This window comes from Aquila chrysaetos, chromosome 12, assembly GCF_900496995.4.
Source record: "Aquila chrysaetos chrysaetos chromosome 12, bAquChr1.4, whole genome shotgun sequence".
NCBI classification, from domain to species: Eukaryota; Metazoa; Chordata; class Aves; order Accipitriformes; family Accipitridae; genus Aquila; species Aquila chrysaetos.
This window is the reverse complement of record NC_044015.1, coordinates 5,109,564-5,136,961: the sequence shown is the minus strand read 5'-3', so window position 1 is coordinate 5,136,961 and position 27,398 is coordinate 5,109,564. Positions and strand designations below refer to the sequence as shown.

Here is a 27,398-nt window from a genome sequence, read left to right as displayed (position 1 = left end):
AGAAGAAGAGTCCAGCCAGTGGAGAAGGTCCTGGAGGACCCCAGCCCACTAACAGGTCCCAGGGGATTTTGGAAGGTCTCCCTGCCTGCCCTAGACAGCCAGGGAGCTTTCTGCAAATGTCCAGAGAGCCCCCCCCTGAACAGGGCTGCATCCCCTGCTCCTTCCTCCCCCTGCTGCTCCTCCTCTCCTTGCTTAAAGATGGGAGGAGAGTAGCAGTAAGGAGTCATGTCTTTGGAGGTCAGGAAGGTGGTGGGGGCTCGGAGGAGGCAGTGGTACCTACTTCTTTCTGCTTCCCCACCATTACCAGAGCATTTACCTTAAAATGCTGGTTCCTCAGCCCTCTCCAGCCTCTTCACCACTCCATCCTTTGCCTCCGTCACTAGAGGTGGCCCCAAAGCTCAGCACACTGCGAGGAGAGAGATCTCAGCTTCTTCGGGCCCCACTGAAGTGGTCCCCAAAAGCAAAGTAGGTTTTTTTTAAAATCTGCATCTCTTGTCTAATGCAGTGTCCCTGCAGCCCTTGCCTTCTTCATGGCCAGCACTGAGATGCTCAGTACCAGGTGGTGGTGGGAGACGTGGGACCCACTGACCAAGGACCTGGGTTTTAGGAAGAGATGTTTATTCCAGCAGCACCATTCATCTACTAACCAACCCTCCTGTCCTCCGGGGAGCTCTGCATCTCTGCCATGTCCCATTTCCTCCTACGAGACCTTTTCTAGCATGACAAGCTTTGGTGCTTGGAGGCCAAGACCTCGTTTCCAACTGCAAGGTCTCACCAGGCTTGGATGCACAGTTCACAAGTCCTTGGACCTTACAGAGACCAGCTGGTTTCCATCATGGGGAATGAACCGAGTGGCTTGGGAAACCCCAGAGAAGCCAAAAGCCAAGCACTGTCCCCTGTCCTTTAGCACACCAGGACTTGCTGGATCAACCGCTGGCAGGCTGAGCCCTGCGCCACACCGGATCTGGCCATGCCTGCTGCCCACATCAACCAAAATGCCTTGAGGAGCAACTTGCCACAATACCAAAGATTTTTTTTTTTCCCTGCAGGTAATGACAATCCGAGCTCTGTCCTAAAGACAATTCTCTCGACCAGGGTTGCCCCCAAAGGGTGTTTTTGTGCTGTGGGGAGCAGGAGCAAAACTGGGGCCCCAGGGGCACCTCTGAGGATGATGGAGAGCAGATGGTCAGAGGGTGAGGAAGAGGAGTGGACCCAGGATCTCCCACTGAGATCTGCTGGTTCAGCCTGGCCACCATGTCCTACTTCAATTGTGGAAGTTTTCAGGGATTTGGGTCATTTCTTGATGCTCCCCCAGGCACTCCAGTTCTACCTTGGGTGGAAGTTTTCCACCGATGGCTTTTGTGCCTTGAAAACCCACCATCAGCAGCGGGGCAGTGCTGTCCCCGTCCCGCCGGGTGAACAGGAGGAGCACGGGCTCCCGGAGACACCTGGCTGGGTTTTAGCCATTGTCACCCCGCTACGGCACAGCCAGAGATGAGATTTTCCTGCTCTAACTATGGCTCCGCTGACGGGACATGGACACAGAGTGGGCCAGGAGCTGGCGTTTCTCTGTGCTGAGAAATGGCTTTGCAAAAAAAAAAAATCACCACTCGTCCCTTTTCCTGAGCACCCAAAGTCTGGGTGGGGAAGACGATCGGCTCCTTGTTACCGCTCTCCCCAGCCCACTTTGGGCACCGTGAAGAAGCCGCTGGGCTGGGTTGGCTGCCGGCACCATGCCAGCCGGCCGCCCTCATCACCGCCGCGCGTCCCCAGCATTAAATTGGCTCCTTTTCCCTTGTCTCAGAGGACACCCGCAGCTGAGGCGGCGCTGGCAGCCGGCGATGGGGCTGGACCTGCAGATGCTGCCGTGCAGAATCCGGTTCCTCTTGTGTCTTTGTTTGGGGTTTTTAAAGAGAGGAAATTAAAACTGCAAAGAACAAAATCAAGTTTTGTTTGTTTGTTTTTCTTTTTCCCCTTAAATTTCTAAAGGAAAAAAAGAAGTCAGACAGAATTAATCCTGGCCAGGAAGAACCCGCAGCCTCGGGTTTGCCAGTCCAGCCACCTCCAGAAAACATTGCTCATTTTTCTGTATAGCAATAGGCGACACTCACCCTCGTCCCGCACGGTCTGAGGGCCGCATTTCTGAGTTTTTAAATGACTTTTTCCTTCTAATTAAATTGATTTTTTTTTTCTGCTGCTTCATTGTTACTCTCATGGGATAGGTTTTACTCTACAGCGAAATGCAATTGTTACTCCTCTGTGTCTTGCAACTATATTTGTTTAAGCTACTTACAAACATTAAAAAAAAAAAAAAAAAAAAAAAAAGAGTCTTATGTGTCAGGCACTTTATCCAAACTGTGCTGTGTGCTCTGGAGTTTGTTCCTTGTTCTTTGCAATGACTCATGCAGGGGAAGTTACCAGGAAACTTAACTCCAGCCTGTCAACAGGTTTTAAAAGAGAAAAAAAAAAAATTAATCTCTATTTGTTCATCCTCTACTGGTCATGACTGTGTTGTATTTCTGCAGCTTTCTGTTTCTTCAATAAATTATTTTCTAGTCATTCACCCTGGCGTGTGTGTGTCCCGCAGTGATGCTCATGGGTCAGTTCCCTCCTGATGCAGCTCTGCTGCTGCTTTGGAGGAGTAGCCCCATTTTAACCATCTCAACTCCTTTCCCTAGACCTGGCCTGAGAGCATCAGGGGGCTGATGCGGGGATCATGCCCAGGCACCGGGAAAGGTTTCTCCCCCCAGTTTTCCACTTCCCCCAAGTTTTCCTTGGCAGTTGCAGAGGTGAGAGCTTTCCCAGAGGAAGCCTCAGATGCTTTTATTTCTTGGCACCATCCAGCACCCTTCTGGACAGAGCCCAAAGAAAACACTTTAATTCTCACAAACTCGGTGCAGATGAGGCCAAAGCACTTGTTAAACAAACCCATCAAGTCGTGTGTGCTGCAGGCAGGTCCAAGACCCCATGTCTGATTTAATTATTTATCTTTTTACCCGAATAGCTTGTCGTACTGTGCATTTTGCCATGGTGCAAGTGCTGGCAGGTGGCAAAGAGCTGGTGGTACGCACAGAGGGACCAAGGACCTTTCTGTGCAGCTTTCTTCCTTGGTGGCATAGCAGAGATTTACAGGAGAGGAGAGAAAAGCTAAAATCGTTTTAATTAAAAAATAAAAACAATAAAAAGGGTGATCTGGTCACCAGTCAGTTGTTCACACACAACTTTTCCAGCTGCTGATATCCCCAAAGCGTGGCACTGCAGGGCACGTGCTCCCATGCCCGCTGGGCAGAGCTGATGCACATCACCCCGATGCTTTGCCCTCCCCCTCCGCCAAAAGTACTTTTCAAGGGCTTTGCAGTGAACAGCCTGTGGCCACAAGTTGTCCCCAAAGATGGGGACATCAGTCCTGGGGGAGTGGGAAGTGGCTGCTGTGGAGACAGGGCATGGCACGTAGCAGATACCACCACCATGTGCACCTCGTGCTGGGATGGCAAAGACAAGGAGGTGGAGATGGTGGGGAGCAACAAGAGGAGGCTGCAAGAAGCTGGGCTGGTTTGGCTGGAGAAAAAAAACCTGCAGGTAATCAATCATACACAGGTCCTCCTTCAGAAAGTAGGGGGTATTTTAAAATTATGCCGCTCGAGTCTGATCTGTTGGGTTGATGCATGTGAAAGCCACGGGCGCCGGGTCCAGCCCTGCATGGGGAGGGCGGCTGGCTCTGCCCTGTGCTCCTTGAAGCCTTGGGAAAACAAGATGAGGGTCTTCGTGCAGCCGGTGCAGCTCGGCCCCCGGCACAGAAGGGAGTGAGCAGGGGTGAAGGGCTGCACCCGCCACCCAGCCCCACCGCTGGTTTTGCATCAGAGTATTTTGGTAATTCAGAGGTGGAATAATGAGCCTGGGACAGCAGAGTTGCTGTTTGTGGGTCCAGCCTGGAGCAGGATCAGCCTTGGGCAGGAGGAAGCCCAGCTCCGAGGGGGCTCAGCAAAGGGAAGGGGGCTGGGGTGCCAGCCAGGGTGTTGCGGGGCAAGGGGCCAAGCGTGGAGGCAGAGGTTGGTGGTTTTCATGGCTTTACAGGCTCCTGCAAAGCCCATGCACACACTGCATGGGGGAGATTTTGCCGCTGGTGGGACACATCCCAGGACTCAGTGCCTGGAGCAGCAGCCCCCCAGGCTGGGCCAGAGCCTCTGCAGCCACAGGGGCTGCCCGTGCTTCAAAACCATCCAAATAAGATTTTAAAAATGCCCATAAAAGGAGGGAGCCAGCCAGTTCTGTGCCTTGACGGCACCTCCCCTGTCCCAGCATGGTGGGAGGTTGATGCCAGCCAGGGCAGCTATGCCGAGGGACTGGGGAGGGAGGACAAAACTGGGGTTGTCTCTGGGTGCAGGAGACCTGGGGCGGTGCGGCGGGTGGCCCCGGCACGCAGACTGTCCCCGCGGGTGATGAGGCCGGCGTAGCCCTCCTGGTGGGAGAAGGCGTAGCTGGAGCGGCGGTGGAAGGAGCCATGAGGGACATGGGCACGCAGCTCCACCGAGGGCTCCGGCTCCCGCTTGGCCTTCAAGCGGATCTTCTGCAAGGAGACGGAGAGATCAGGGCTGTGGCCTCCTCCCACGCAAGCCCTCACCCCGAGGGGGGACACACAGGGAGCTCAAGGTCACCCTCCACCGAGACACAGTTTAGGTCCCAGCTCCACCATGACCTGAGTTACCATGATGGGATACGTAACATGGGGACCCTCTTGGGGGTATTCAAAGCTCCTGGAGCCCTGGTGCACAATCTCAAGCCCTGCTTTCATCTGGGACCTCTTTGTACCACCAGGAAGGTATAACCCACAACCCAGATGGGAATGAGCTCTACCAAGGCTGGGGGTGGTACCAAGACGTGCACCAGACCCCAGTGCCTCCTAAGCGGCAGGTCCGGGGAGTCCTGCAGGCCAGTTCCTTACTGCAGCCAAAAGCAGACCCTCTCCAAGAGGAGGTCTCTCGCCCCAGGGCCTTCTGTCGGGCCATGAACCAATTTGGGGAGAGGGCCCTGAAGCCAGGCTTGGGCACCAGTGTCATGAGAGACCACCATGAGCTGAGTGGTGCCACCAAGGAGAGGTGACATGTCCCACTACTACAGTCCAGGCAGTGGCTTCGCTGGGGAACCTCACCTTTCCCATCACCAGCAGCGCCCTGGCCAGCCCCAGACACTGCCGCTGGCAGGAGACAGACCCCTCCCCATGCCAGCCCCCGTGCAGCCCTTACCTGCTGGATGGTGGTTTTGCCCGTGATGGTGCGGTACAAGTGGACGGTGAGCGAGGGGATGGTGTTCACCACCAGGGACAGCAGGACCACAAGCAAGACGTAGGGGTCGGTCAGGGCATTCCGGCTGGCATCTGTCAACGCAAGAAGTGAGTGGGCGATATTTAAGTAGGGAAGGTGGAGAGGACAGAGGGAACAACTGTCGGGGGACAGGCCCCCACCCATGAAGGTGTTGAGGGGTCTAAAGAGGAGATGGCACCTAAACTGGAGTCAAAACTCAAAACACCAAGACTGAGAAGTGGTGATGAAGAGATGATCTACAAGGTGGGAAACACCAAGCCCAGGCTGGGGTCCCCTGGCTGGGGAAGGGAAGGGCCATGGGGATCCCCGGGGCGTCTCACCTGGGAAACGGAAGATGGCAGGGGCTATCCTGAAGGCATCAATGCTTTGGGTCAGGAAGGAGAAGAAGCAGAAGAGCAGCAGGCTGGCTGTGACCATCAGGAAGGACAATGCTGTCCAGAACTTGGTGTCCAGGATGATCTGCAGGGGCAAGGGCAGAGCACACAGCGTCTTATGGAGGCTGCAGGGACCCTCTTCCATTCAGCCACTTGTCCTGAATTCCTCCCCTGCCGCAAGGGAGATCACCCCCCCAGCCACGAAGCTGTTGGGAATGGTGTTAGAGAGCCCAGGGCTGCAATCCCTAATCATCTACCACCGGGCCAGGATGGGGAAGGGCAGATTGGTGCTTACCTCCACGAGGACTGACAGCAACGCCGACGTGGCCACCGTGACGGCAAAGGACTCGTAGTCACCGACAACCTTGCTGCCGACATGGTCCTCAAAGGCCCAGAGCGCAATGTAGAAGCTGGCAAGCGAGGTGCTGACCCCATGCAGGACGGTGATGCCAAAAACGCGGTAGTTGAAGAGCTCGTCTTGCTGCCCAATCACATAGAGCTCAGGGAACTCCAGGCTCTTCTTGGCACTCACGTCCTGCCAGGAGACCACCAAGCATCACCCTCCCCACCCACACTGGGGAGCAGGATTGGGCCATCCCACCCAATACACCCTTCGGGAGAGCTGCAGTGAGTCCCTCCAGTTGCTTGCTCTGGGGTGATGGGGAACAGAGGCACCCCAGGACAGGTGGAGAGCTCCAAATGCCCATTGAGCTGCTTGGTACCGTGTCCCAGCACAAAAAGCCGTGCAGATGGGGTGCAACAACTGCTGGGCTGATTCACACCTGCTGAAGATGCAGCCTCCAGGCACAGGGGCTGGATGCAGCCCGGTGAACCCATACCTGCTCCAGAAGGCCCACAGACAGCACGGGGTATGCAGTGTAGAAAATGTTGTAGAGTGCAAGGAACCAGCCCTCATACAGAGGCTAGAAGGGAAAAGAAAGCAGCTGTGAGCTCAGTGGTGCTTTGGAAAGACTCAGAAAGGATGCCCAGGCACCAGGGGTGAGTCCAAGAGACTCATATCCAAACTCTGGAGAAATCCCCATGGACTTTCCCCAGGCTTTGCATCAGCCCCATGTTGTCTGCAGTGATCGGTGGGCTGTGGGGCCATGCTGCAGACAGAGATGGGAGGCTGAAGCCACACAGTAGTGGTCAAGTCACACTAATGGCCCTTGGGTTAAAATTTTGGAGGAAGCCAGCTTAATGCACATGGCATCTTTCCCTGCGTCTGTCTGAGACTGAGCTGCAGCTCACAAGGACATCCCAAATCTCCACAGGATGCTTTTCCCAATGCAGCCAGGTAAAAAGCAGATAACCAGGTGCATCTTAGCCAGGCAGCCCCCAAAAATTGGACAACCCAATACCAGGGCATGGGAGAAAGGAGACCAGGGCAGTGATGTGGACATGTGCCCATCAGGCAGTACCAGGCACGAGACCTGCATGGGATCCTCAGCAGGGGAGGTCGAAACATGGGTGTGCAGACCTCCAGGGGATGGATATGACCCTTACTAATGGCTGAATCCCTCACCTGAGCTGTGAATCCGCTGTGGAAAGCGAACCAGACCTGGGCCATGAGACCAGCAAAGGTCTTGTAGAAGAAGTAGCGGAGGAACTTGCAGATGCGGAGATATGCCCAGCGACCGTGGACGAGCAGGAGGCGCTGGAGGTAGGAGAACTGTGCCAGGGCGTAGTCGCTGCACTGCACGGCTTGCATGCCCTCCAGCCCGCTGATGCCCACCCCGATGTCAGCGGCTGCGGAGGACAGGAGGGTGTGAAATGCACGTGGGGAGGTTTTCAGTGAGCTGGGTGCTTGAATTCCCTGTGGATTGCCCCGAGGGTGATGGGCAGAGGGTGAATCCAGGGCTGATGGGCAAAGGGAAGAAGCCCCCTCTATCACATGCCACAGCTGTGGGAGTGACATGCCGGGCATGACTGGGTGTGCAAAGAGCACAACCCCATGTCAGGCTGCTGGAGAGGGGCAGGAACGTCTCTGCCAGCTGCCCACGTTAGGGCTTGAAGTTTCATCAAGGTTCATCCCCGCTGTCAAAGCAAGTGGTCCACCCTGCTCTTGTCCCAGGCTGGTCCTGGTTCTGGTCCTGTGCCTCTCGCTCCCCTCCCGGCACAGCAACATGAGGAACTGGTTTGGGGGTTCCCCTCCCAACTCCTCATCTCAAAGGAGAGGGTGAGGTGGTGGAGATGGCAGATGGGACACCACCACTCCCTGCTAGCAGGACGTGCCGGCCAAAACCCACACTCCCCCCTGCCCTGAGCCTCACTTTTGATCATGTTGACATCGTTGGCCCCATCTCCAATGGCCAGCGTGATGGCCTTCTTGTGCTTCTTCACCAACTCCACGATGAGGGCTTTCTGCTTGGGGGTCACCCTGCAGCAGATCACCGCCTGGCAGCTGGTGGCCAAGTCCACGAAGGCCTTCTCCACCAGACTGCCCTGCTCCTGCGAGGCTGTAGCCCTGCAGCAAGCCAGCCGCTGCCACAGCCACCCCTTCTCCTTCAGCACCTCTCCCGTGTGGAGGATTTTGTCCTTAGGGGAGAGCACACGTGGTTGGGACCTCACTCATAGCCTTCATGGCATGAGGGCCCCCAGCTCCTCAACAATGCTCTTAAATCTTGTAGGTGCTACAAAAAAGCAACCCCCAGTTTTCTCCAAGTTCAGCACGCAGCAGGTACTGCGACTGTGAGACCGGTTTGTCCCAGTGTGACCAGAAGAGCATGTGATTACCCTCCAGCCTGCATCATCCCAGAAGACTGGTCAGGCAGGTGTGCTCGAAACCCCCCAACACCAAATGATCGGTGCAAGGTTGTCCCCTTCTTCACTCATCATTCCCCAACCAAAAATGGGTTTTTCCCGCCCGTTGGGCAGGAGGGGCATCACCTCCTCAGCGTGCTGGTGCCACCCAGGATTTGGATAGCATCAGGGCAGAAAGAGCAATCTGCCAGTGGAGGCAGGGAGCAGAGAAGAGCATCCTAGTGCCACCTTACCAGGAAGTCCCCGCTGATGATGAGAGCTCTTTTCTTGTTGCGTGAAGCCTCTGGGCGCTGCTGGGAGAGGCAGCCATTGCACAGGGCTTCCCCGCTGCTGCTGAGGTGGTTGTTGCTCACCCAGTAAGTCCTGAGGATCTTGCTGTGTGAGGAAGGGATGGTTGGAGCCGAGCTGGGGACACAGGGCATGCTGCCTGGCTTCGACCGAGACCTACAGTTGGCCTTTGGCATCTCAAAGCCAGCTCCAGGGAGATGGGGCTGGTACCCAGGGGTGGGAACAGGAGGGACAGAGAGGGGGACCCAAGGGCTCACTGAGATCAGAAATCAGCCTCTGTCCCCACGGTTCAGAGGCTGGAGAGGCAGCTTAAGCACTTTCTGGTCAAAGCCTGCCAAGAGAATGCTGTAGGGGCAGAAACAGATGGGGAGGCCATGCAAATGAGCATGCAAACAGCAAATGAGGGCCTTTGATATCCAGGCTGGGACAGGGAAGGAGAAGCATCTCTGGCAGAGTCGAGCTCTGCCCATCCTGCACAGGTTCCTATGCCCTCGGGTGTCTTCAGCGGGGACACCAATGTCCTCAACCAGGAGGTCACGATTCCTCACCTGATCTCCTTCTCCTCCAGGATCTCCATGTCGTCCGTGAGCAGCTTGCACGCATAGCCAATGTTCATTGCAGTCTCTGCAACACACAGGTGCCAACGGCCGATGGCCACAAGATGCTGCCCCCCCCATCCCGGGGCAGCCCCCAGCCCTTAGGTCCAACAGCCCTCAGTGGGCTGCAGCTGCTGGGGGCTCTGATCTAGCTCTGTGCCATTACGCAGATGGCTTCCTGCCCCAGTTTCCCCATGGGTGACATGATCTGTGGGACGTGCTATTACTTTATATTAAAGGGAAGAGCAGAACCTGGTTGTTTCCCACTCCAGGATCTCATATCTCTTCTCTGGTCCTGCTTAGGGGAGAAGCTGAAATGTGTTGGTGGGGTCTGAGGTTGCCTCCACTGACCTTGTTTGTCTCCCGTCAGCACCCACACTTTAATGTTGCCCAGTTTCAGCAGCTGGATGGTCTCAGGGACTCCATCTTGTAACTTGTCCTCAATGGCTGTGGCCCCAAGCAGCTGGAAGGAGGGTAAGTGGGTGTCGTGACATGGGGCAGGGCAAGATGCGGAGGTGGGAATTGCCCCTGGATCCAACCAGGGGTCCTTGCCCATGGGTGGACACAACCTGACAGGTCTCTAACCCAGTGTCTACTGGCATGTCACAAAGTCACCCCTGGAGGGAGGACCTCCACCTGCCCTCCCACCCAGGGGATGGGTGTTGCGTTGGACGTTTCACCCCTCATCCCGGAGAGCTGAACCCCCTGGTCCTGCTCTCTGTGGGACCAGCGCAACCGATTCCTCCTAAACCCCGGCCTCATCCCACCTGCAGGTTCTGCTCCATCTCCTCGTACAGCTTGTCCAGCTCCCGCGCGCGGTCCTGCAGCAGGATGCTGGCCTCACGGTGCCTCCTGCTCCACACGCTGTACTCAACCTCGCTCACCTCCTTGCTGGCCAGGCATAAAGTCCTCAGCGTCTCCTCTGCAAAGCGCTGCAGAGATGAGACATCAGGTCTCCCTTCCCTCGACCAGGATGACTTTCACAGTGGACCAGGGCATCATGCCAGCCAGACACAATGTTCCCATGGCCAGAGCCAGAGACCCTCCAGGATCTGAGGGTCTCCCTCTGGGCTCTGACTCCCTCCCCCATCCTACAGCATCCCCATGAGAATCCTTGCAATGCAACTGGTCCATGCAGAACACCGAAGGTGGATTTGATGCCCTCTTAGCCCCTGTCCCATATGCAGGTGAGGCTCCTAGAGCAGAAGGAAGAAAGAAGGACCAAAATCCTGAAGCCAGAGGGAGAAAGAGCAGCAGGGGACTCCAGGACACCCAGGCCAAAGCCAGCAGCAGGGACACCAGCCCTTTCCACCCCAGGCTGGCATGGGACTCACATCCAGCGCCATCTCGGTGAAGGTCTCATTGGGCCCTCGCCTCTGCAGTCTCTCCAGGATGACTGTGTCAGCCCCCTTGGTGTAGAGCCGGATCGTGCCCTGGGGGTCTCGCACTGGGAGGGAGGGGAAGGACAGCTTAGGTACGCAGAGAGGTGGCTCCCACTCATCGCTGTTCCCATGCAATGGCCATGCTCTAGAAGACACCCCGGAGGACGCTAGTGTTTTTCTGCTCGTGGTCATAGGAAGCACAGGAATGTCCCCCGATCTGCACCACCATGAGGCAGAATCAGGCCTCAAGGACTGTCAGTTCCTCACATACCTACTCTGAACCCCTGATTTACTCGCTCTCTCGGCTTCTCAAACCCTTCACCAAGGTACCAGGGAGAGCAAAGCCACAGGGATGACCAGGATAATCCTTAGGAGTCCTTGTGCCAGTTGCAGTCAATCACAGCCATCCTGGTGCCATCCCTTGTAGGGCTGGGTATGGAAGGGACCCTCTGTGTTCCTGAAGGGCCCCCTCTCTGAGACACCCCATCCCGCTCACCCAGGACAGACATCCTCTTGCGATCGCTGTTGAAGTCCAGCATGGCCAGCACTTTGTACGTCCTCTTCACCCCCAGCTCACTGATGGTGATGGTGTCTTGCGTTCGGGCCAGAAAGACGTATCCCAAGTTCCTGGCTGCCAACACCAGCGCTTCTTCGTCTGGTGAAGCTGCCTGATAAACCAGCTGGTCTGCAGAAGAGGAGTAGGGATTAGACAAGGAGACTCCCAGCCAGGCAACTCTTGGACATCTGAAACACCCTGTTCTTGCCCAGTACCAACATTATCTATGGAGACCCTAAAGTCCAAGCCACCAGGCTAGGGAAACTCAGTCCTACTTGTCTCATCTCTTCCACTCATTGCCACAGGCAGGACAAGTGCCCAGACAGGGATGGATTATCCTCCCTGTGCTTCTGTTCCAACTAATTAGCTTTAAAACAAACCCAAATGTACACATCCGTGATGCTTGGACGGTGGCCCAAAGCATCCCTGGGCTCTCATGCCACCTGCACCCCCACAGCAGAGCTTTGCTGGGCGATGGAAAAAGCCATCGTGGCCTCAATGCCTTGAATGGCAGCTCGACCCCGCTCCGAGCACGTCAACCACTGTGTCCAACCCACCGCCCTTTTCCTCCACCATGACAGTGTGGCAGAGGGCCAGCAGTCTCAGGAACTCCCTCAGCACAGGGTCACTGTCCCGCCGGGCGGCTTCCAGCAGCATCGCGTCGCAAAAGTCCAACTTCTTCTCCCCATGGTGGCTCCAGGTCAACCCCGACCCCTGCAAGAGGCACGGGCAGGCTGCAGGTGCCCGAGAGAGAGACCGAGCATGGTGCTCTGCACCGGGGATGCTGCTGGGTTGACAATACAGCAACCCTGCGCTGGCACGGTCCGATCCAGATCAGAGTCCATAAGCCGAGCTCTGCATTGCCTACACCAAGGGGATGAGTATAAAAAGGTTGGGAATCAAAAAAAAGAAAAAAAAAAGAGGACGCATTATTTTATAAACCCAGTTCCCCTGTCCTTGACTGGCAGCTGAGAACTGGCAAACTTGCCAGCCCGAGGAAGCATATGCCTCTCTGTTACAGCATGGGACCCATTGTAAGCAAGCTGTGCTCCAAAACAAAAGGCTGGTCCTGCTGCCGGTGTAATCAATAACTGCTACGGCTTTGGCCCCGATGAGGAACAGCGTCCGGCCCCATGCTACGTGGGAGAGGGGAGTTACGCACCGATGGCTGCTTGTTCCCACGGCCTGTGCCTGTACCTGCCAAAATAAAAATAATTCAATTAATAACTGCAGGAGGCATCGCCGGTGGGGGCTTCGAGCAGTTTCTCTGGAAGGGACTGCTGCTTTTGCTGGCCAAAAGACTGGCAAAAAGGGACAGGTTTCCAGCAGCTGCTTGGTGTCCGTCATGAGCCAGGCTCTGTTAGGATGTCCAGGTTTGACTTATTTGGCTTTCTACACATTTTTAATGTTAAAAATTCAGGTCTAGCCTTCATCCACATTTCCTTGGAGACTCTGCGGTTGGCCAGAGATTGGTATGGGATTACGGCGATGCTGCTGTCGCAGAGGTGCAACAACGATACATCAGGCAGGGGAAAATTGGTTTTATTCCTGCTTAAAAACTTTGCTAGATTTTTTTTTTCCTCCTCTTTGCTTTATCACTGTCTATTTGTCTCAAGTGCCTGATACTTATCTCAGGAAAAAGGAGCTCCATGCTAAAGCTCTGGCTCACCCCACTTGCTAAATTTCACTAATCAAGCACTGAGACAATTCCCAAAAGCCAGCTGAGCACTCGAGTAAGTATAGCAGTAAGAAATGGAAGGACTTGGCAATCCTCAGGTTTCTAAGGGGAAACACAAGCAGAATCATAAAAAAGCACAAAGAGCAATTATATGCATTCACTGTAAAGAAAAAGAATAAGGGAAATGATAATTTCTTTGCCTCCTCCATAGGTCACCTGAAAGCCTTAAAGTGCCCAGATTTGGAAACCGAGCTGGAAATTCATCAGAAAACAATGTAAAGAAGAAAAGCAAACCCTCCTTTTTCTCTCCAGACCTTCATAGAAAATAAAAATCCATGGGCTTCACTGGCCCATCACCCTGAGGCTTCTCTGCCTGCCCTATCCTGGACACTTGGGCCAGCATCAGCTAATTATTCCAGGTGGGATCCACCTCACTCAGACTATGTGTTTGCCATGTAGCTGTGCTGAGTTTCTAACCCCAGGGTCCCTTTTGTATCAGGGAAGACCTAGCTGATCTCAGCTGAGTTTGAGCCATGATACATCTCCTGAAAGGTACGTAGCCATTTCAGGCAGGCAGAAATGTGCCCTGACTCCGTGCACTGGGAGCGTGAGACAAATGTGACCGCAGGCGTGGTGGCCGCTGCAAAGCACCGATAACACAGAAGATGAGAACAAGCTGAATTCCTACAGCTTCTGCTTACACACTGGACCACCAAGATCAATCCACATGCCCCAAGCTTCCTAGTGAGCCAGGAGGAGTGGAAAGAACCAAAGTGGCCTAAATTCAAGGTCTACCTCACTCATGAGTCTCTACAAACTTGCATCCACGAAAAGTTACCGTAGATGGTCCCATTGATGCAGCATTTCTTGAAGCTCATAACATTTTGTGTCAAGGTGCCAGTCTTGTCCGAGAAGATATATTCAATCTGGCCAAGCTGATCATTGAGGCTGGTGCTTCTGGCTTTTGCTGGAATGTCCTTGACAGCGTAATACATTTCCAGATCCCAGTTGATAAAAAAACTGTTCACCAGATAGATGAATTCAAACCTAGGGTGTCAGATAGAAGAAAGCTCACGCTGGGGAAGGAGATCACATTACTCGCATCCCAAGGGCACTTGGGGATCTGACACAGGAAGAAAGGGCAGAGGGGAACTCCCCACCTGGATCCTATTGCTCTGAGCTTGGGAGAAGCAAGAGGGTTTTCATTGTTTGTGGCCAGTTTTCCAGAAGGCTCATCACACCTGACTGAGAGCCCACTGGGTCCCAGGCAACTGGGCTCCCCTCTGGAAATCTGGCCCTTGATGACAAAATTAATAGATCTGGAGGGCCGAAAAGTTTGGAAACGGCTTCTTCCAGCACAGATTGTGATTATTGCCTGCTCGCAGCAGTTGTGCCCTTCTCTTCCCCACCCTGCTGCTGCTCAGTGGGGAAACACCACCTTCATCAGTCTCATCCTCAGCCTGCCCACAATTTCCAACATCGATACGTGTCTTTGCATCTCTTTTCTGGCTTTCCTCTGAGAAGGTCTCAAAGCACATCATCAATGTTTGTAAGATACACACCCCATCCATCCTTACCCTCTTACGGCTAAGGGAACACATGGGAATGACTTGCTCAGGGTCCCGGCTGGATCTTTTGTGCAGCCCCATTTTGTGGCTGTAAACCAAGGTGCCAGATGATGGCCAAGGACAGGGTGTGAGGTATTGATCTCTGATCACTTCCAAGCTCTGTTGTTCTTACGTTATATACATGGACATGGGTATGATGATGCTCAGGAGGATCATGAAGCCCCAGAAGTTGAAGAAGGCCTGCTGGGCAGGAGTTGTACGCTTGCAGAGAGCAGAGAGGTAGCTGTGCTTCTCCTGGAACATCCTGGCCCAGAACCCAGAGGCAACGGCGAGGCCCAGCGACGTGACCAACAGCACCAGGAAGATCTGAGGTGGGAAGCCAGGATGAGAATGTCCCATCACACAGAGCCCACCAGACTCTTTTCTAGGATCAACCATTGCCCCTTCCGAACGGTTTGCCTCATTTAGCTGTAAACCTGTGGAAAGGTGTCCTTGTGCCTGAAACTGGTTCTCAGAGCTCATCCTGGGCCGAGATGAAGGATCGTAGCACATATTTCAGCTTGACACATCCGCAACACACACACGGCAAACCCCAACTTTCCCACCCTCCTAATTGCCTCAGACACCATCTCCCTGGGCAAGGGGTGTCCTGCAGCCTTCCTGCTGAAGTACCAGCAAACAGAGGAATCTAGTGGCCAGTCTGAGAAGGGATGACACTCAACCACCAGGAACAGGAGTAAGAGCCGTCCAATTCATCGTTGTGACCACGCTGCTTCGCTTCCCGCAGAGGAAAGGCTCCTCCTTCCCCCATCCTCCATCTACGCTGTGCTGAGCCACAGCTGGCAGGTCCCTCTGCACAAGCCACATCCTTGGACCTGCACAGTTATGGATTAGTAAAGCAGGCCAGGAGTGGCTGGAGATCCTGAATACTCCAGTTCATTGGTCCAAGGGGCTGCTCTACAGCTGAGGACTCAGAGCTGCCAGGGCCCAGGGTTTAAGCAACACAACCACCACACAGACTGCTCCAGACCCAGCAACTGCCACTTCCTGGGAACATCACTTGGTATTTGCCCATAACGTGTTAAACCCAAGATATTTTGGGCAAAATATTGCAAGCTTAAGAAAATTAGCATCACCCAAGAAAGCAGCCTCTCACAAGACTTGTGAGCAACCCCAGGAGGCCAGTGGACCAGAGCAGGAGGAGTTTGCACCACTCACTATGATCACCAGCCGGTCCATCATGCGGTCCAGCTTGGTTTTCTTCCGCTTGATCTTTCCACAGTTCTTCATAATTTTGGAATCAAATCCTGGACGAGAAGCATTTTAGAAGTAAAAACGTGAGTCCACAGCCCCCAGAAGGTTGAGTTGCAGCTAAGTGGTGCTCGTTACCTCCATAACAACATTTCCCCCCACCAGTGAAGACTTCAGAGGACCACATCCCTTGATCAGTGGTTAATCAAGCTGTGGCTGCACACTCGGAGAAGTGCTGCTTACACCAGATCTTATCCCTCCCCTCTACCCACAGCTACTCATGGCCAAGCTCTCAGCTGCACTCTCAGAGCCACAAAGTGCAAGAGGCCACAAAATGGAGTGGATCCAGGATGTGATGCAGGTGAAATCTAACTTGGGCTGAGTAGAGGTTTGGTACGACCACATCATCTCCCTGCCAGCAAGCCCAACACCAGCAAAGCTTAGGACAAGCTTCTGGGGGCTTGGTTACAGTGGCAGGTCCTCCCACTTTGTAACAGCTAAGAATGGGACCTGCTGATGCCAGAAGTGCTTGGGCAGCTTAAAATCCCTGGGGACCTGGGTGTTTTCTGCCCTTCCTGCTCTGGGCCTGGGCACTCACCTGCGTAGATAACCAAGCCGTAGCAAACGTCGGTGTTGCGAATCTTGCAGCCTCGCAGCAAGATCCTTTCGCTGTCAAGCGAGTAGGTCTCGCCCCTCCACTCCAGCGTGCCGGTGAAGCTGTGCATGCGGCTGTTGGGCTCCTCACAGGTCACTCTCCCTTGAGTAGAGGGCATGATTCAGGTGATGGCTTTGGGGGAAACGAGAGGACCTTTCTCTCCCCTCACCCGCCACGCCTGCCCCTCCGAAGAGGGGTGCTGGGGGATTCTCGGGGAGGTTGAGGTTTTGTCAGGGCATCTGCAGATGCAGTTGGGCTATGGGTGGCTCAAATTAAGGCTAAGGTGGAGGGTCACCCCGCAGTGCTGGGAGGGTGCTCAGTCCAGGAACCGCACTGGGCTATAAAAGTGGAGACACAATCCCCTTGATTCCCAGAGCCTCTGAGAGGGGAGTCTGCATCCTATGGAGGGCCAAAGGGGAAAAAAATCCAGGGTCTGAGCTCAGGTTTGGGAGCCAAGCACTTGATTCCAATGGGAAAATCAGGATCCAGGACAGGGGGAAGGTGCACAACCCCGATGGACTCATCACAGGGCTGCTTTGCTGGGGAAGGGCCTCCATGCAAGGTCTTTGGCTCCTTGCAGGCGGGAGCAAGGGCAACCTCCTGTCGGACTGATGGCACTTGGTGCCTGAGGGGCCAAAGACTTCCCAAAGCTGAACCCATCCCATGCCAGTGAGATGGCCACATCTTCACCCATCTGGGAGGCTCACCGTCAAAGGCAGCCATGATCTCCTCGCTCACCAGCTCCTGGTGGGTGACCAGAAGGGCTTGTCTGAACTTCAGGTTTGTTTCCCTGTGAACAAGAGCCAGGGAGGGAAAAATAGAACAACCCTGTGGGGTGACAGAGCTGTTAATTCGGCTGCCAGACCCATGGGACAGAGATGACCATTAATTATTGGGTGTTTACATGACTGATGACAATGAAAAGCGAGATAAGGACCTATCGTGACAGACATCAAGCACTCATGCAGGGAGCCCTGGACCGGAGACCCTGCCATTAAATCATCTGCAGATGGAGGCAGGAGGGACAGGCAGCTGCTGTCCTCCGCCTGGCTGGGAGGGAGCTGAGAGATGGAGAGAGATGCCCGAGGTCACAAGCTGCTCTGTGGAAGTCTCAAAAGTGTTTTTGGACTCCCGTTTTCAAAATTTGGGGTTCAAATCCCATTTCTGGGGTGTTTGTAGGTTTAGCTTTTGGAGGATCCCCCACATCCCATGATTTCTGCTGGACTTGCAGCCTTCCCAGCATGCCTGACCCCCAATGCCGGGGGTTCCCCAAGACTGGAGGCTTCAGCCGTTGGCTGGGATGTCTCTGCCCCTCTCCCCCCATGGCAATAGCAGTCCCCTGCCCCTCTCCTCACCCATCGATGTCAGCAGTCTCCACATAGCACAGGCTGCTGGGCTCCGAGCTGCACAGCAAGAGCATGTCGGCCTTGAAGAACAAAAAGTGGGAGAGATCACCTGGCTGAGCCCTTCCTTGCCAAAACTCCCCCTCACTGCCCCTGGTGTGCAGCCAGCTCCGGGGCATCACTCACCGGGACAAAGCTCTCCTTACGCAGCCGGACGATGTCCCCGACGCAGATGTCACGCCATTTCTGCCAGCAGAAGCTGGGGGAGAATTAGAGGTGGACATTTTTATCCTTGCAAAGCAGTGAGAATGGGGGCTGTGCCTGTTTCTGTCCTCTGGACCAGCCTGTGTCTGTCCCAGCTTCTTGCACGAATGGGGTCTCTCGATTGTTGGTTCCTCTGCCACCGTGGTGGCCTCCCATGTGGATGACTGAAGGATGGCTGAGCACCGAGGATGGCACAGGACCCATTTGTCACATCCATATCCCCCATATCTACAGGTGGCAGGGACTTTCAGTCCCCTGGCCACAGGTGGGACATGCTGATCGTCCCCGGACCAGTGTTTAGCAGTGATATGACTCCGTGGGTTAGATATGAAGACCTGGAGGAACTTCTGTGGCCAAGGAAACCCTCCTCCCAGCACATCACAGCAAATTAGAGCTTTTTTAGACCTGTTGTCTGTAGCTGGAATATGATCGTCCCTACAGAGGAACAGCTGGACCTGCAGCAGATTTTGGGAGGTGATGGGAGTTTGCAGAGTCAGGGACAGTCCCACCAAAACCCTTCTCAGCTGCTGTGCTCAAGGGTGCTCAGCACTTCAGATGCTCCATCATTCCACACAGGCCTGGAAAACAAGGGTACAGCTTCCCAAAGCCCCTCACCTCTTCCCAGACAGGATTTCACATGGCCTGCTGTTGATGTTTCTGTCACTTTGGTGTCGGCCCTGTACAGAGAGAAAAAGAGGCCAAAAGAAAACTATGGGCCATGCCAGACTTCCTTGTCCCACGAAAACAACCCCCTTAATGCCACCATCTGCCTTCTCAGCCCCAGGGCAATATCTGCTTTCTGAAGCAATTGGAAGATGTATTCCGATGAATAAAGAGGTATTTCTGGGGACCAATCTGGGAATATAGCCATTGGTTAAGATATTAAAAGATGACAGAGATGGGGGTCTAGACCCCAAGGAAAGCAACCGGCTTGTCACATCCTTCCCATGGGAAAATACAAAGCATTTTGGACATGGTAGAGTTGATGGTACCTCAGGAACGATGAACAGAAACTCCCAAGCTTTTCAGTTCTCCCCACAGCAAAGGCGCCCTTTCTGCTGACTGTCCCCCCCAGGACCTACACCCAACACACAGGCTTTTGCTCCAACCCATACTTACAATGTCATCGATCAGGTCTCGTAGACCCCGAATGGTGAGAAGGCAGCTCAGGGGAAACAGCAGAGTGTACCAGGGCAGTGTGGAGATCTCAGGGAAGGTCTAGAGAAGGAGAATTTTAGACCACTGACACAACATTCACCCCACCTTGGGACACTTGAGGTGACTGAGTAACTCCCCCTCCCTCCCAGCTCCCTTCCCCAGTCAACGCCTGAGGATGGCAGGAACCCATTTAAGAAGAATCAAATCAACATCTCTGCTTAGAGAGAACTGTTTTGCTGAATTTCCTCCTCTTTTTAAAGTGGATGTGTGAAATGCATGTGGGTTTCTATCTAGGTGCGGTCTACATGAGCTTCGCTTACATCCCAACCCAATCAGTTTAAAGTAACCAAACTTAACGTATAGGTTAAACCCCTCAGAGTTCATGAAAGACAATGAACACCACTGAAAAGCAGCATCCTTGACACCATTTTAGACCAGAGTACTCTACTCTAAATGCCAGACAACCCTCCTGTGCTAGACAGTCTCCCACACACTTGCTCTTATCTTGGTGTCCATCTCACCTGTAAGAGGATGACAAAGACGAAGTAGACATTGGCCATTCGGTGGAACTGCTCATAGAGGTTCAGCGGCAGGAAGGTAAAGATGTTGTACTTGGCTGTCTTAATGGCATTGCCCTGCAGAAGAAAGGCAGGTCAAAGCCACAGTGGGAGTTCAGCCACATGAAATCAATGATGTGTTTTGAAAATGCCAAAACCAGTCTGGTGTTTTTAGGACCTCAACTTTTCATGGCAAAAGAGATGCCTTTGAAAATTTACCAAAGCCATAAGGAAAAAAAGAGATTTACTAGAGCAAAGGGCCATATAAAATTGAAACAAAATAGTTTGCTTCCGATCATCTAAAGCATCTCTAACTGACCTCCAACTAGATGGTCATTATTTAGCTGGAAAAAAAAAACCTGGTTTTGTTCAATCAAAACTTTTCCCAAAATCTTTTGACTCGACCATCAGACTAAAAAGTATCCTTCATACAGTGCTGCTCCTTGTCTGACAGCTTCAGAGGGCATCTGGGGCACCAGGCAGGGAGCAGCCCTTCCTATTCATTTTGGATTACATATGTGACTCTCCATCCTACTGGAGATCACTCTGCAGCATCTCTGTCATGTCACCTCCAACCACCACCAGCTCAGGAATCAGGGGCTGGGTAAAGAAATGGCCCAGGACTGGCCCAGGCTGACTCACCGCATACTTCTTCTTGGTCAGACAGAAGGCAAATTTCTTCTTGAATTGCATGTGGTAGTTTCGGTCGTTGGCCCTCACCTCCCAGGTGAAAGCTGGAAAAGCAAGTGGATATCCACCAGCTCTCATCAGAGCCAGGCCCTGGTCATCAGCCTCTGGCCTCCAAGGACACAAGGACCAGTGATGGTGCCACTGGGCTCGTGGTGACCCACCGCTGGTGAGATGGGCTTTCCATAGTGCACCTACACCTTGAGAGCAGCTGAAGCTACAACTGGGACAGAGCTGGATCTTTGGGGTCAGCTGGGTTACAGAGTGGGCAGAGTGGGCCAGAAGCTTCCAGAGATGTAGGACTGCTGCGCGCACTTCCCCTCTGAGCCTCAGGCTAACTGTTTGGGCTCAGGTTTTGGTTTAACAGTATAATCAGGCCAGGTGAAGGATGACTCCTCCGTGCACAGTCTTTGCTGTTCTGAAGACTGGTTGTTCCTCTCCTGATTTCCTTTCTGATACTGCCAGGCAAGGGATATCCCAGCCATGTTCCCCAACTCCTGCACCCCAGCTGACAGTCGATCCTTCCAGACCATTTCACCCCAAATCTGCTTCTTCTCCATCTCACAACCTTGTCCCACATTCAGCTTTCTCATAAACTGTCTAAAGAAAAAGAAAAACCCCAAAACACACTCATTGCACACTGACCTGGCAGCTGCTGCTTTCCATGCAGGCAGCCCGAGGCTCGGTCCTGCTCAGCCATGCTGGCACTGCTGCCAGGATCTAGGAACAAGGACAACCGCAGATATTTGCAACGCTGAGCAATAACAGCATGATCCCACTGGGATGCTCCAACATCCCAAAGCTGGGCCCTCCACCCCTCCAGGGCAGGACATCATGCAGAAGGGACACTCTTCTGAGCACAGCTGGGGATGGGTGTCTTCCCCAGACCGACAAACTAATTTAGACCTTTTTACTACCCCGGAAATGTAAAACCCTACAGCAGTCCTCTGTAGCCATCTGAACATTACAGATCAGTGACGTCAGGCTGAATATTTGTTATGAGAAAACATCTTTCTCCCTTTAACGCCTGATGTTCTTTGTCATGCCTTTTGCAGGACCAGCCATAGCTCAGATCTGAATTGAAATCCACTTCACCCTGGCATTTTTTTCCAACAGTCACAGATTTGCCCTTCACGGGTGCCTTACGCTTACTCAGACTTTGTGTGGGCATTGGTGCTGGGGGTTGTCTGGATAGACCCCTGCCTTCTCAGTGCTCTCAGGGATGCTCAAGAGCTTTGGCATGGGTCATCTTTCAGACACACCTTCGCCCAGCTCCAGCTGCCCATGACAACTCAAAGACACTTTTCCTCTCTGAGGAAGTTATGGGAAATCATTTGAAGTCATCAGCAAGGAGTAGAAACTCTCCCCATCCTGCCATCACACCCGAGCATCCGTCATGCCTAGAGAGCAGCCACCTTCATCAATGACAAGATTTCCCTTATGCTCAGTAGCTCAGTGACCTTCCCTGCAGAGATGTTAGGGAAGATTAATTAATGTTTGTGAAGCGCTTTGTGATCCTTACATGAAAGGAGTCAGTGAGGTATAAAGCATTAATTACCTTATTATTAAATAATCCCACACAGAAGTCTGTCCCTGCCATTATTTTTTATCTCACTCCTTTGATCACTTCTTTTTTTCCATTCTTTCACCAAAGTATCTACTTCTCTCCCTATTGCTCCTCGTGGTACAAGGCAAATTTGATATTGGTTTGCCCCAACACACAACGCTGCCCTGAGACGCTCACGGATGCCACCAGCTGGGCCAGAGCTGTCACCTCATCAAAGAGACCCTGAACAGCAACATGGGCAGCACCAAGGCCCCTGCGTCCAAGAGCTTGCCCCAAAAAAAGCTTTAATCCACGACATCATCCTTCTTTACCACTAAGGACTCGGCATTTGTCACCGTACTTGGATCCTAAATGACACCCATGAACTCAGCACATTTGGGGCCCATCTTTATTTTCGCAGCATGGCTGAGAAGGAAGGCAGGCTTGCAGGGAGCTGCTGTGCACGGTGGGACGCTCATGCTACATCCTACGGCTCCAACTACCATTTGTCCCACAGATAAGAGGGAGCGGGAAGAGCAGGGATACCTGGAGGGATGAGATTTCTTCCATACCCAGCTGCACGGAAGCCCCTTGGTGCCCAGACTGGCCGTTCCCACTTTGTTTGGGCAAAATAAGGTGGCAAAGGATTTGACACAGAGAAATGCAAATCTTCCATCTTCCACCCTGCCGTGACAGCACTCGTGTCCTTGGCCCAGTGAAGCTGTCAGCCTGGGACATGTTTCCCTGCAGAGAGCCAGTTCTGGGCTGCATCTGGTTGCAGAGAGACAAAGCAGGGGACACCGAACTGCCCTCCATGTCCCGCTCCTGGCAGGCATGTTTCCCTGCCTCCTCCTAACAGAGGGGTGGGCTCCCCTGACCACGCAGGGGTACCTCCTCCTCATGGACCATAAACAAACCAAAGGATACAGGCTCAATGGAGGTACCTGCACCATAGGGAACATCCAACAGAAGACAAGATGAACCTCGGGGTATCCAGAATGGGGAAAACTGAGCCACCCGCTCACACACCTCTAAGCCAGCGAGTGTCCCTTAGTTCGTACTGGTGGAGGCAACCATCCCCGCCGTGACCCCATCCCCAACACTGGGCCAGGGCACAGCAAGGTCCTCACCAGCCCCGGTCCATCCTGCAGTTGCCAACCATGGGCAAGCAGGGCAGAGCCAGGGATGGCAACCAGGCTCAACCCCGAGCCCAGATCTCCAGTCAAGCTTGCGATGATGAGGTAGGCTCAGATTCAAGCTAGGAAGTCAACATGCAGGTCAGAATCATGTCTGGTGACAAAGGCCAAGGTGAGACATAGCCCGGTGATTGCTGGCCAGGTCCACTGGGACAAGAGAGCTCCAAGGCCAAGCCAGAAAGTCAGTCCATGGGTAGAGGGCTGGGTCCGTGGCCAGGCGCAGGCACTTGGCCAAGCTGGAGACAGACCCACCTACAACTAAAACTTGGGCTAGGACTGAGCCCCAGGACTGAGCTTAACTAGAGCCCATGGGCAGTGTGGGAGAGGTCCCAGGTGAGGCTGCTCAGGACCATTAAGACCTGTTAGTGCCCTCGGGGCCCTGACCCGTTGCTCAAAGCTTCTTCTGACCTTGCTCCAGGACATTAATATTAAAGCTAAGGCCAACAGTGATGAGTGCCAAGATTTTTGCCTGGGCTCACTGCTTCCAAAACAGCAAACAGTGTGATCACTTTAATCAAAGAGTCTAACCCTGCCCTGAGTCTCGCCGAGATGCACAGGAAGACCTTACTTTTGTCTGCGGTCATCCTTTCAGAAGGTCTCTCTTGCGCCCAGGATCAGGCCTGAAGTTGACTATCCGTCACGTCCCCGCTGTGTTTGGCACCTGCGAGCCCCATTGTACCCAGTAACAATTGCCATTACCCCCTCCGCACACCGCTCATCGGCTCCAAAGCACCCCTGTTCCCGGGCGATGCCAAATGAAAGTACAGCTAATTAAGCACCTGCAGTTGGCAGATGCAGGACGCTCTGTGGAGCTGAGTGCTGTGCAAAGGCAGCCAGGAAAACAGCCTCTTGCCAAAGCCCGGGAGCAGGGTGAAAAGGGAAAAAAGTAAAAAAAAAAAAAAAAAAAGAGTGATTCAAAGCACTGGAGAAATACTCCCAAGGAGGTATCCAAGAAATCTCAGTTCCAAGAAAACTCTCGACAAACCTCACTCATCACCTCAATAATTAGAAATAAAAATTGCACTTTGGGTAAGCGGGAACAGGCTGGAAGAGGGTGCCAGGGCACCCTGCCAGCCCCAGCCATGCAGGCGGGCAGCCAAACCCTGCACCAGCCCCAAGCCTGGAGCTTCCCAGGGCCAGAAAGGGCCAGCAACGTCCAAAGGCACAAGACATCCTCTGACCACTGCTCCACGCCTCTTCTAGACCAACAGTGATTTATTAGCCCACGGGATGTTCCTCCAACTCAATGACTGGGATGAACCGGCTGGTCCACCTGGCCCAACAGGGAACATCCCGTCTCGCTGGTCCCTGAGGTCTCGAGCTGTAAAGCAGCCACGCGGTGCTGCTGGGTGCTAACAAGACCCAAAGCGGGGCCTTCTCACCCAAAAAGCGTAGTTTTAGGCTAGCGGAGGTTTGCATGGCTGAACACAAATAAACCAGTTTTAAGCAGGAAAGGGCACTGCGCCACAAGGGTTTGGCCTGGCTTAGGGGAACACGTGGAGATTTATGTCGTTCGCTGATCCGATCCTGCTGCCATGGGGTTTCTGTGACGGTTTTGTTTCTGAAATCTCCAGATAAAATGTTGAGTTGTTGCTCAGTACAGGAATTAGTGTAAGACACGTTGGGTTCCCTGGGAGTGCCCAGCAGACCCAGCACAGCCAGTGCCCGTGGCCAGGCGCTTCTGCTCACCTTTCTCCCCCTCCTGCTCCCTCCCAGACAAAAATAAAGCGGGGGGACAGGACCAGCCTAACCCCCCCCATTACCTGCCCCGGGGCTGGAGGGCGTTGCTGTAACCAGCCTTGTGAGTGCTGCTGTTCTTTACCTGCCTGCAGCATCCCCATGGGACCCCAGCTGGTGTCCCACCACCCCGGGGGGACCCCCCCACCACCGCCAACCCCCGGTTACCGCAGCTCCGGCATCACCCCAGGCTCGGCCCCATCACGACGGCCCCATCGCGACAGCCGTCGGCGACAGCAGCCCGAGGACGGGCGATGAGCAGGTGGGTGCGTGCGGCAGCAGCCAGCTCATGCCTCCTCCTGCCCTCGTCATGCCGGAAACACCCCCGCGCTCCGGCCGGGTGGATCACAGCTCATTAAAACCTCTCCGGGGTTTTTTTTTTTTTTCCCCCAACTCTGAGGACATGCCCGGGCCATGAGTTTCCCTCCGCTCGCCCTATTTTTCCACCTGCTTTGATGTGACTCCAGGTGAAAAGGCGGTTCCACCGTCCCAAAACGCTCTTCCGTGCCCAGCATCCAACTGCGGCTTTGTTAAAGGGGTGCTGCCCTGGGATCCCTCCTTCTTCCCAGGGTCCATAGGGAGAGATGCAGCTCCCAGGAGAGCCCCAAAGGACCCCCCGACAATGAGCCCCCCCCCCCCCACTGCCCACTCAGCACCCATGGGTGCCCCGGAGCGAGCAGGAGGAGGAGGATGGCAGTTCTTGGGACCTGCTGCCCTGAGGTGGGGCTGCCACCGTGCCACACTCCCCCCCACCTCCCCCGGGTCCCCGTACCTGCACCGATCCTGCCCGCGGTCCTGCCGACAGCCTCGGGCAGCCGCCGAGCTCCTGCCACCGCAGCGCCGAGCGGGACTGCTGCCACCTGTCCTGCCCCACGCGGGGACCGTGGGGACAGCCCATGCCACACCTCCAGCCCTGGCATCCGCAGGGACCTGCCTGCCCTGCCTGCCTCCCAGCCTGCCTCTCCCTGCCTGCTGCCGGGGCACCCTCGCCGGGCACCCCCCGGGGCTCCCCTTCCTTGCTGGCAGCCGGGGCACGGCTCAAAACGTGCCCGGATTTATCATCTCGGCGCAGCTTGGTTCAAAACAACCCAGAGCTGCTGCTGCAGGATCTGCCAGGGGATGGGGACGCGGTCTCCCGGCCGGGTCATCCCCACCACCGTCCTGGTGGAGAGGCAGGTGGTCCCAAACCGGGTCCAAGGGCAACGGGTGGGCACGAGCATCTCTGGGGCAGCGTTTAGGCAGAGAGCGGGCGGATTCAGGCAGCAGGGGCGTTGGGCTGCACCAGGGCTGAACTGGTTTCACTGGGGAGCACTCAGTCTCCCCCCCCTCCCCAGAGCCCCCAAGGTCTGGCAGCAGCTCGGTGGGGCTTGGGCTGTGCCTTGAACACCGAGGAAGGTGGGAGCAGGGGCCAGTCGAGGAAGAGGAGGCTGAAGGCACAAACGAACCGTGCCACCTCCGCGCAGCCCCGAGGTGACAGCACCGGGACTGCAAACCCAGCTGGGGACAGAGGCCACCTCGTTAGTGACGGCAGCTAAGGAGACGAGAGCCAGCCCGGTGTCTCCCTGCTCTCCCATCCCACCCCGCACTTGTCCCGCACGCCCGCAGAGAGGCCCCACCGTAGTGGTCCTGCCTTAGCCGTCATTAGATTAATTGCTCACTGCAATTAACCACAGAAACCCGGAGGCAATTAACCAAGCGCTGGCCTGACAGTCCATAAAGCATTTACTGCGTAGTCATGAATAACTTGTTTGAGGTCCATAAACAACGCAGCTGCGCCATGTCCCCGTATCCCCATGTCCCCATGGGGCACTGGGTGATACTGGTCAGCACCCGACTTGCGGCAGTGGGTGCGGATTTGGGTGCATCCCCATCCCGGGGCTTCTCCTCACCTCCCGAAAAGGGAGGGGAAAAACCTCACCCAACCCTTGCCCAAGGGGCTGGTGCTGTGAGATAAGCCAAATTAACAAGTTATTGTTAATTCTCACGCAAAGTTGGTGAACTGCAGCACGTGTCGTTTTGAAATAAAACGCGGCAGCCGCCGAGGGGTTGAGCTCAAAGGGAGAGGTCTGGGTCACAGTGGGCAGGACAGGACGTTTTGGTTAGATGGTCTGAGCAAATGCCAGTGGTGAGAGCGGGCAGATACTGGAGCGGGGTCAGGGAGTCTCCATCCTCGACCGCAGCGGGGTCTGGCCGGCCCCACTGGGAGCGATTTTTTGCATTTTTGCAGCCCCAGATTATGACCGTTAACATTAACCCAACCCCTTTCTCCAAATACAAGTGGAGTTTCTCCCTTCCCGCTCCCCAAGCCCATCACCTGCCTTTCACGCCTGCTCTTCCCCAGCAGCTCCTCCGCCGCCGCGGTGATTCCCCTGCAGCTCTCGTGGGGCTGACGCCTGGCCCCGGAGCGGCATCCGCGAGGAAATTCGGCATTTCGGCCCTCATCTGCCATCTCCTACCTGCCGCTCCCTTCTGCGCCGG

General features: G+C 54.6%; 1 protein-coding gene across 1 annotated transcript; it reads right to left on the bottom strand.

Annotated features, from left to right (window-relative positions):
* Positions 1-2,953: 2,953 nt before the first annotated feature.
* ATP8B3 (ATPase phospholipid transporting 8B3) lies at positions 2,954-25,956 on the bottom strand. The gene is made up of 28 exons (XM_030034152.1): positions 25,693-25,956; positions 21,087-21,161; positions 20,397-20,488; positions 19,719-19,832; positions 19,159-19,257; positions 18,655-18,716; positions 17,962-18,034; positions 17,788-17,858; positions 17,140-17,222; positions 16,376-16,534; positions 15,745-15,833; positions 14,699-14,892; positions 13,797-14,005; positions 12,443-12,477; positions 11,838-11,994; positions 11,221-11,409; positions 10,677-10,789; positions 10,110-10,274; positions 9,694-9,805; positions 9,295-9,370; positions 8,692-8,833; positions 7,969-8,233; positions 7,221-7,444; positions 6,535-6,618; positions 5,991-6,230; positions 5,642-5,780; positions 5,244-5,374; positions 2,954-4,567 (listed from the first exon to the last, which is right to left on the bottom strand). Exons 1-28 carry the CDS (start codon positions 25,838-25,840, stop codon positions 4,331-4,333), a joined length of 3,777 nt encoding a protein of 1,258 aa, XP_029890012.1. The 5' UTR covers positions 25,841-25,956; the 3' UTR covers positions 2,954-4,330.
* Positions 25,957-27,398: the final 1,442 nt, after the last annotated feature.

Coding starts and splice junctions, on each gene's coding strand:
- ATP8B3 (XM_030034152.1), bottom strand. CDS start 25,840: ATGCCAGGGCTGGAGGTGTGGCATGGGCTGTCCCCACGGTCCCCGCGT. Junction 5,781..5,990: donor TGCTGTCAGTCCTCGTGGAG/GTAAGCACCAAT, acceptor TTGCCCCTGCAG/ATCATCCTGGACACCAAGTT. Junction 4,568..5,243: donor GCAAAACCACCATCCAGCAG/GTAAGGGCTGCA, acceptor GTCTCCTTGCAG/AAGATCCGCTTGAAGGCCAA.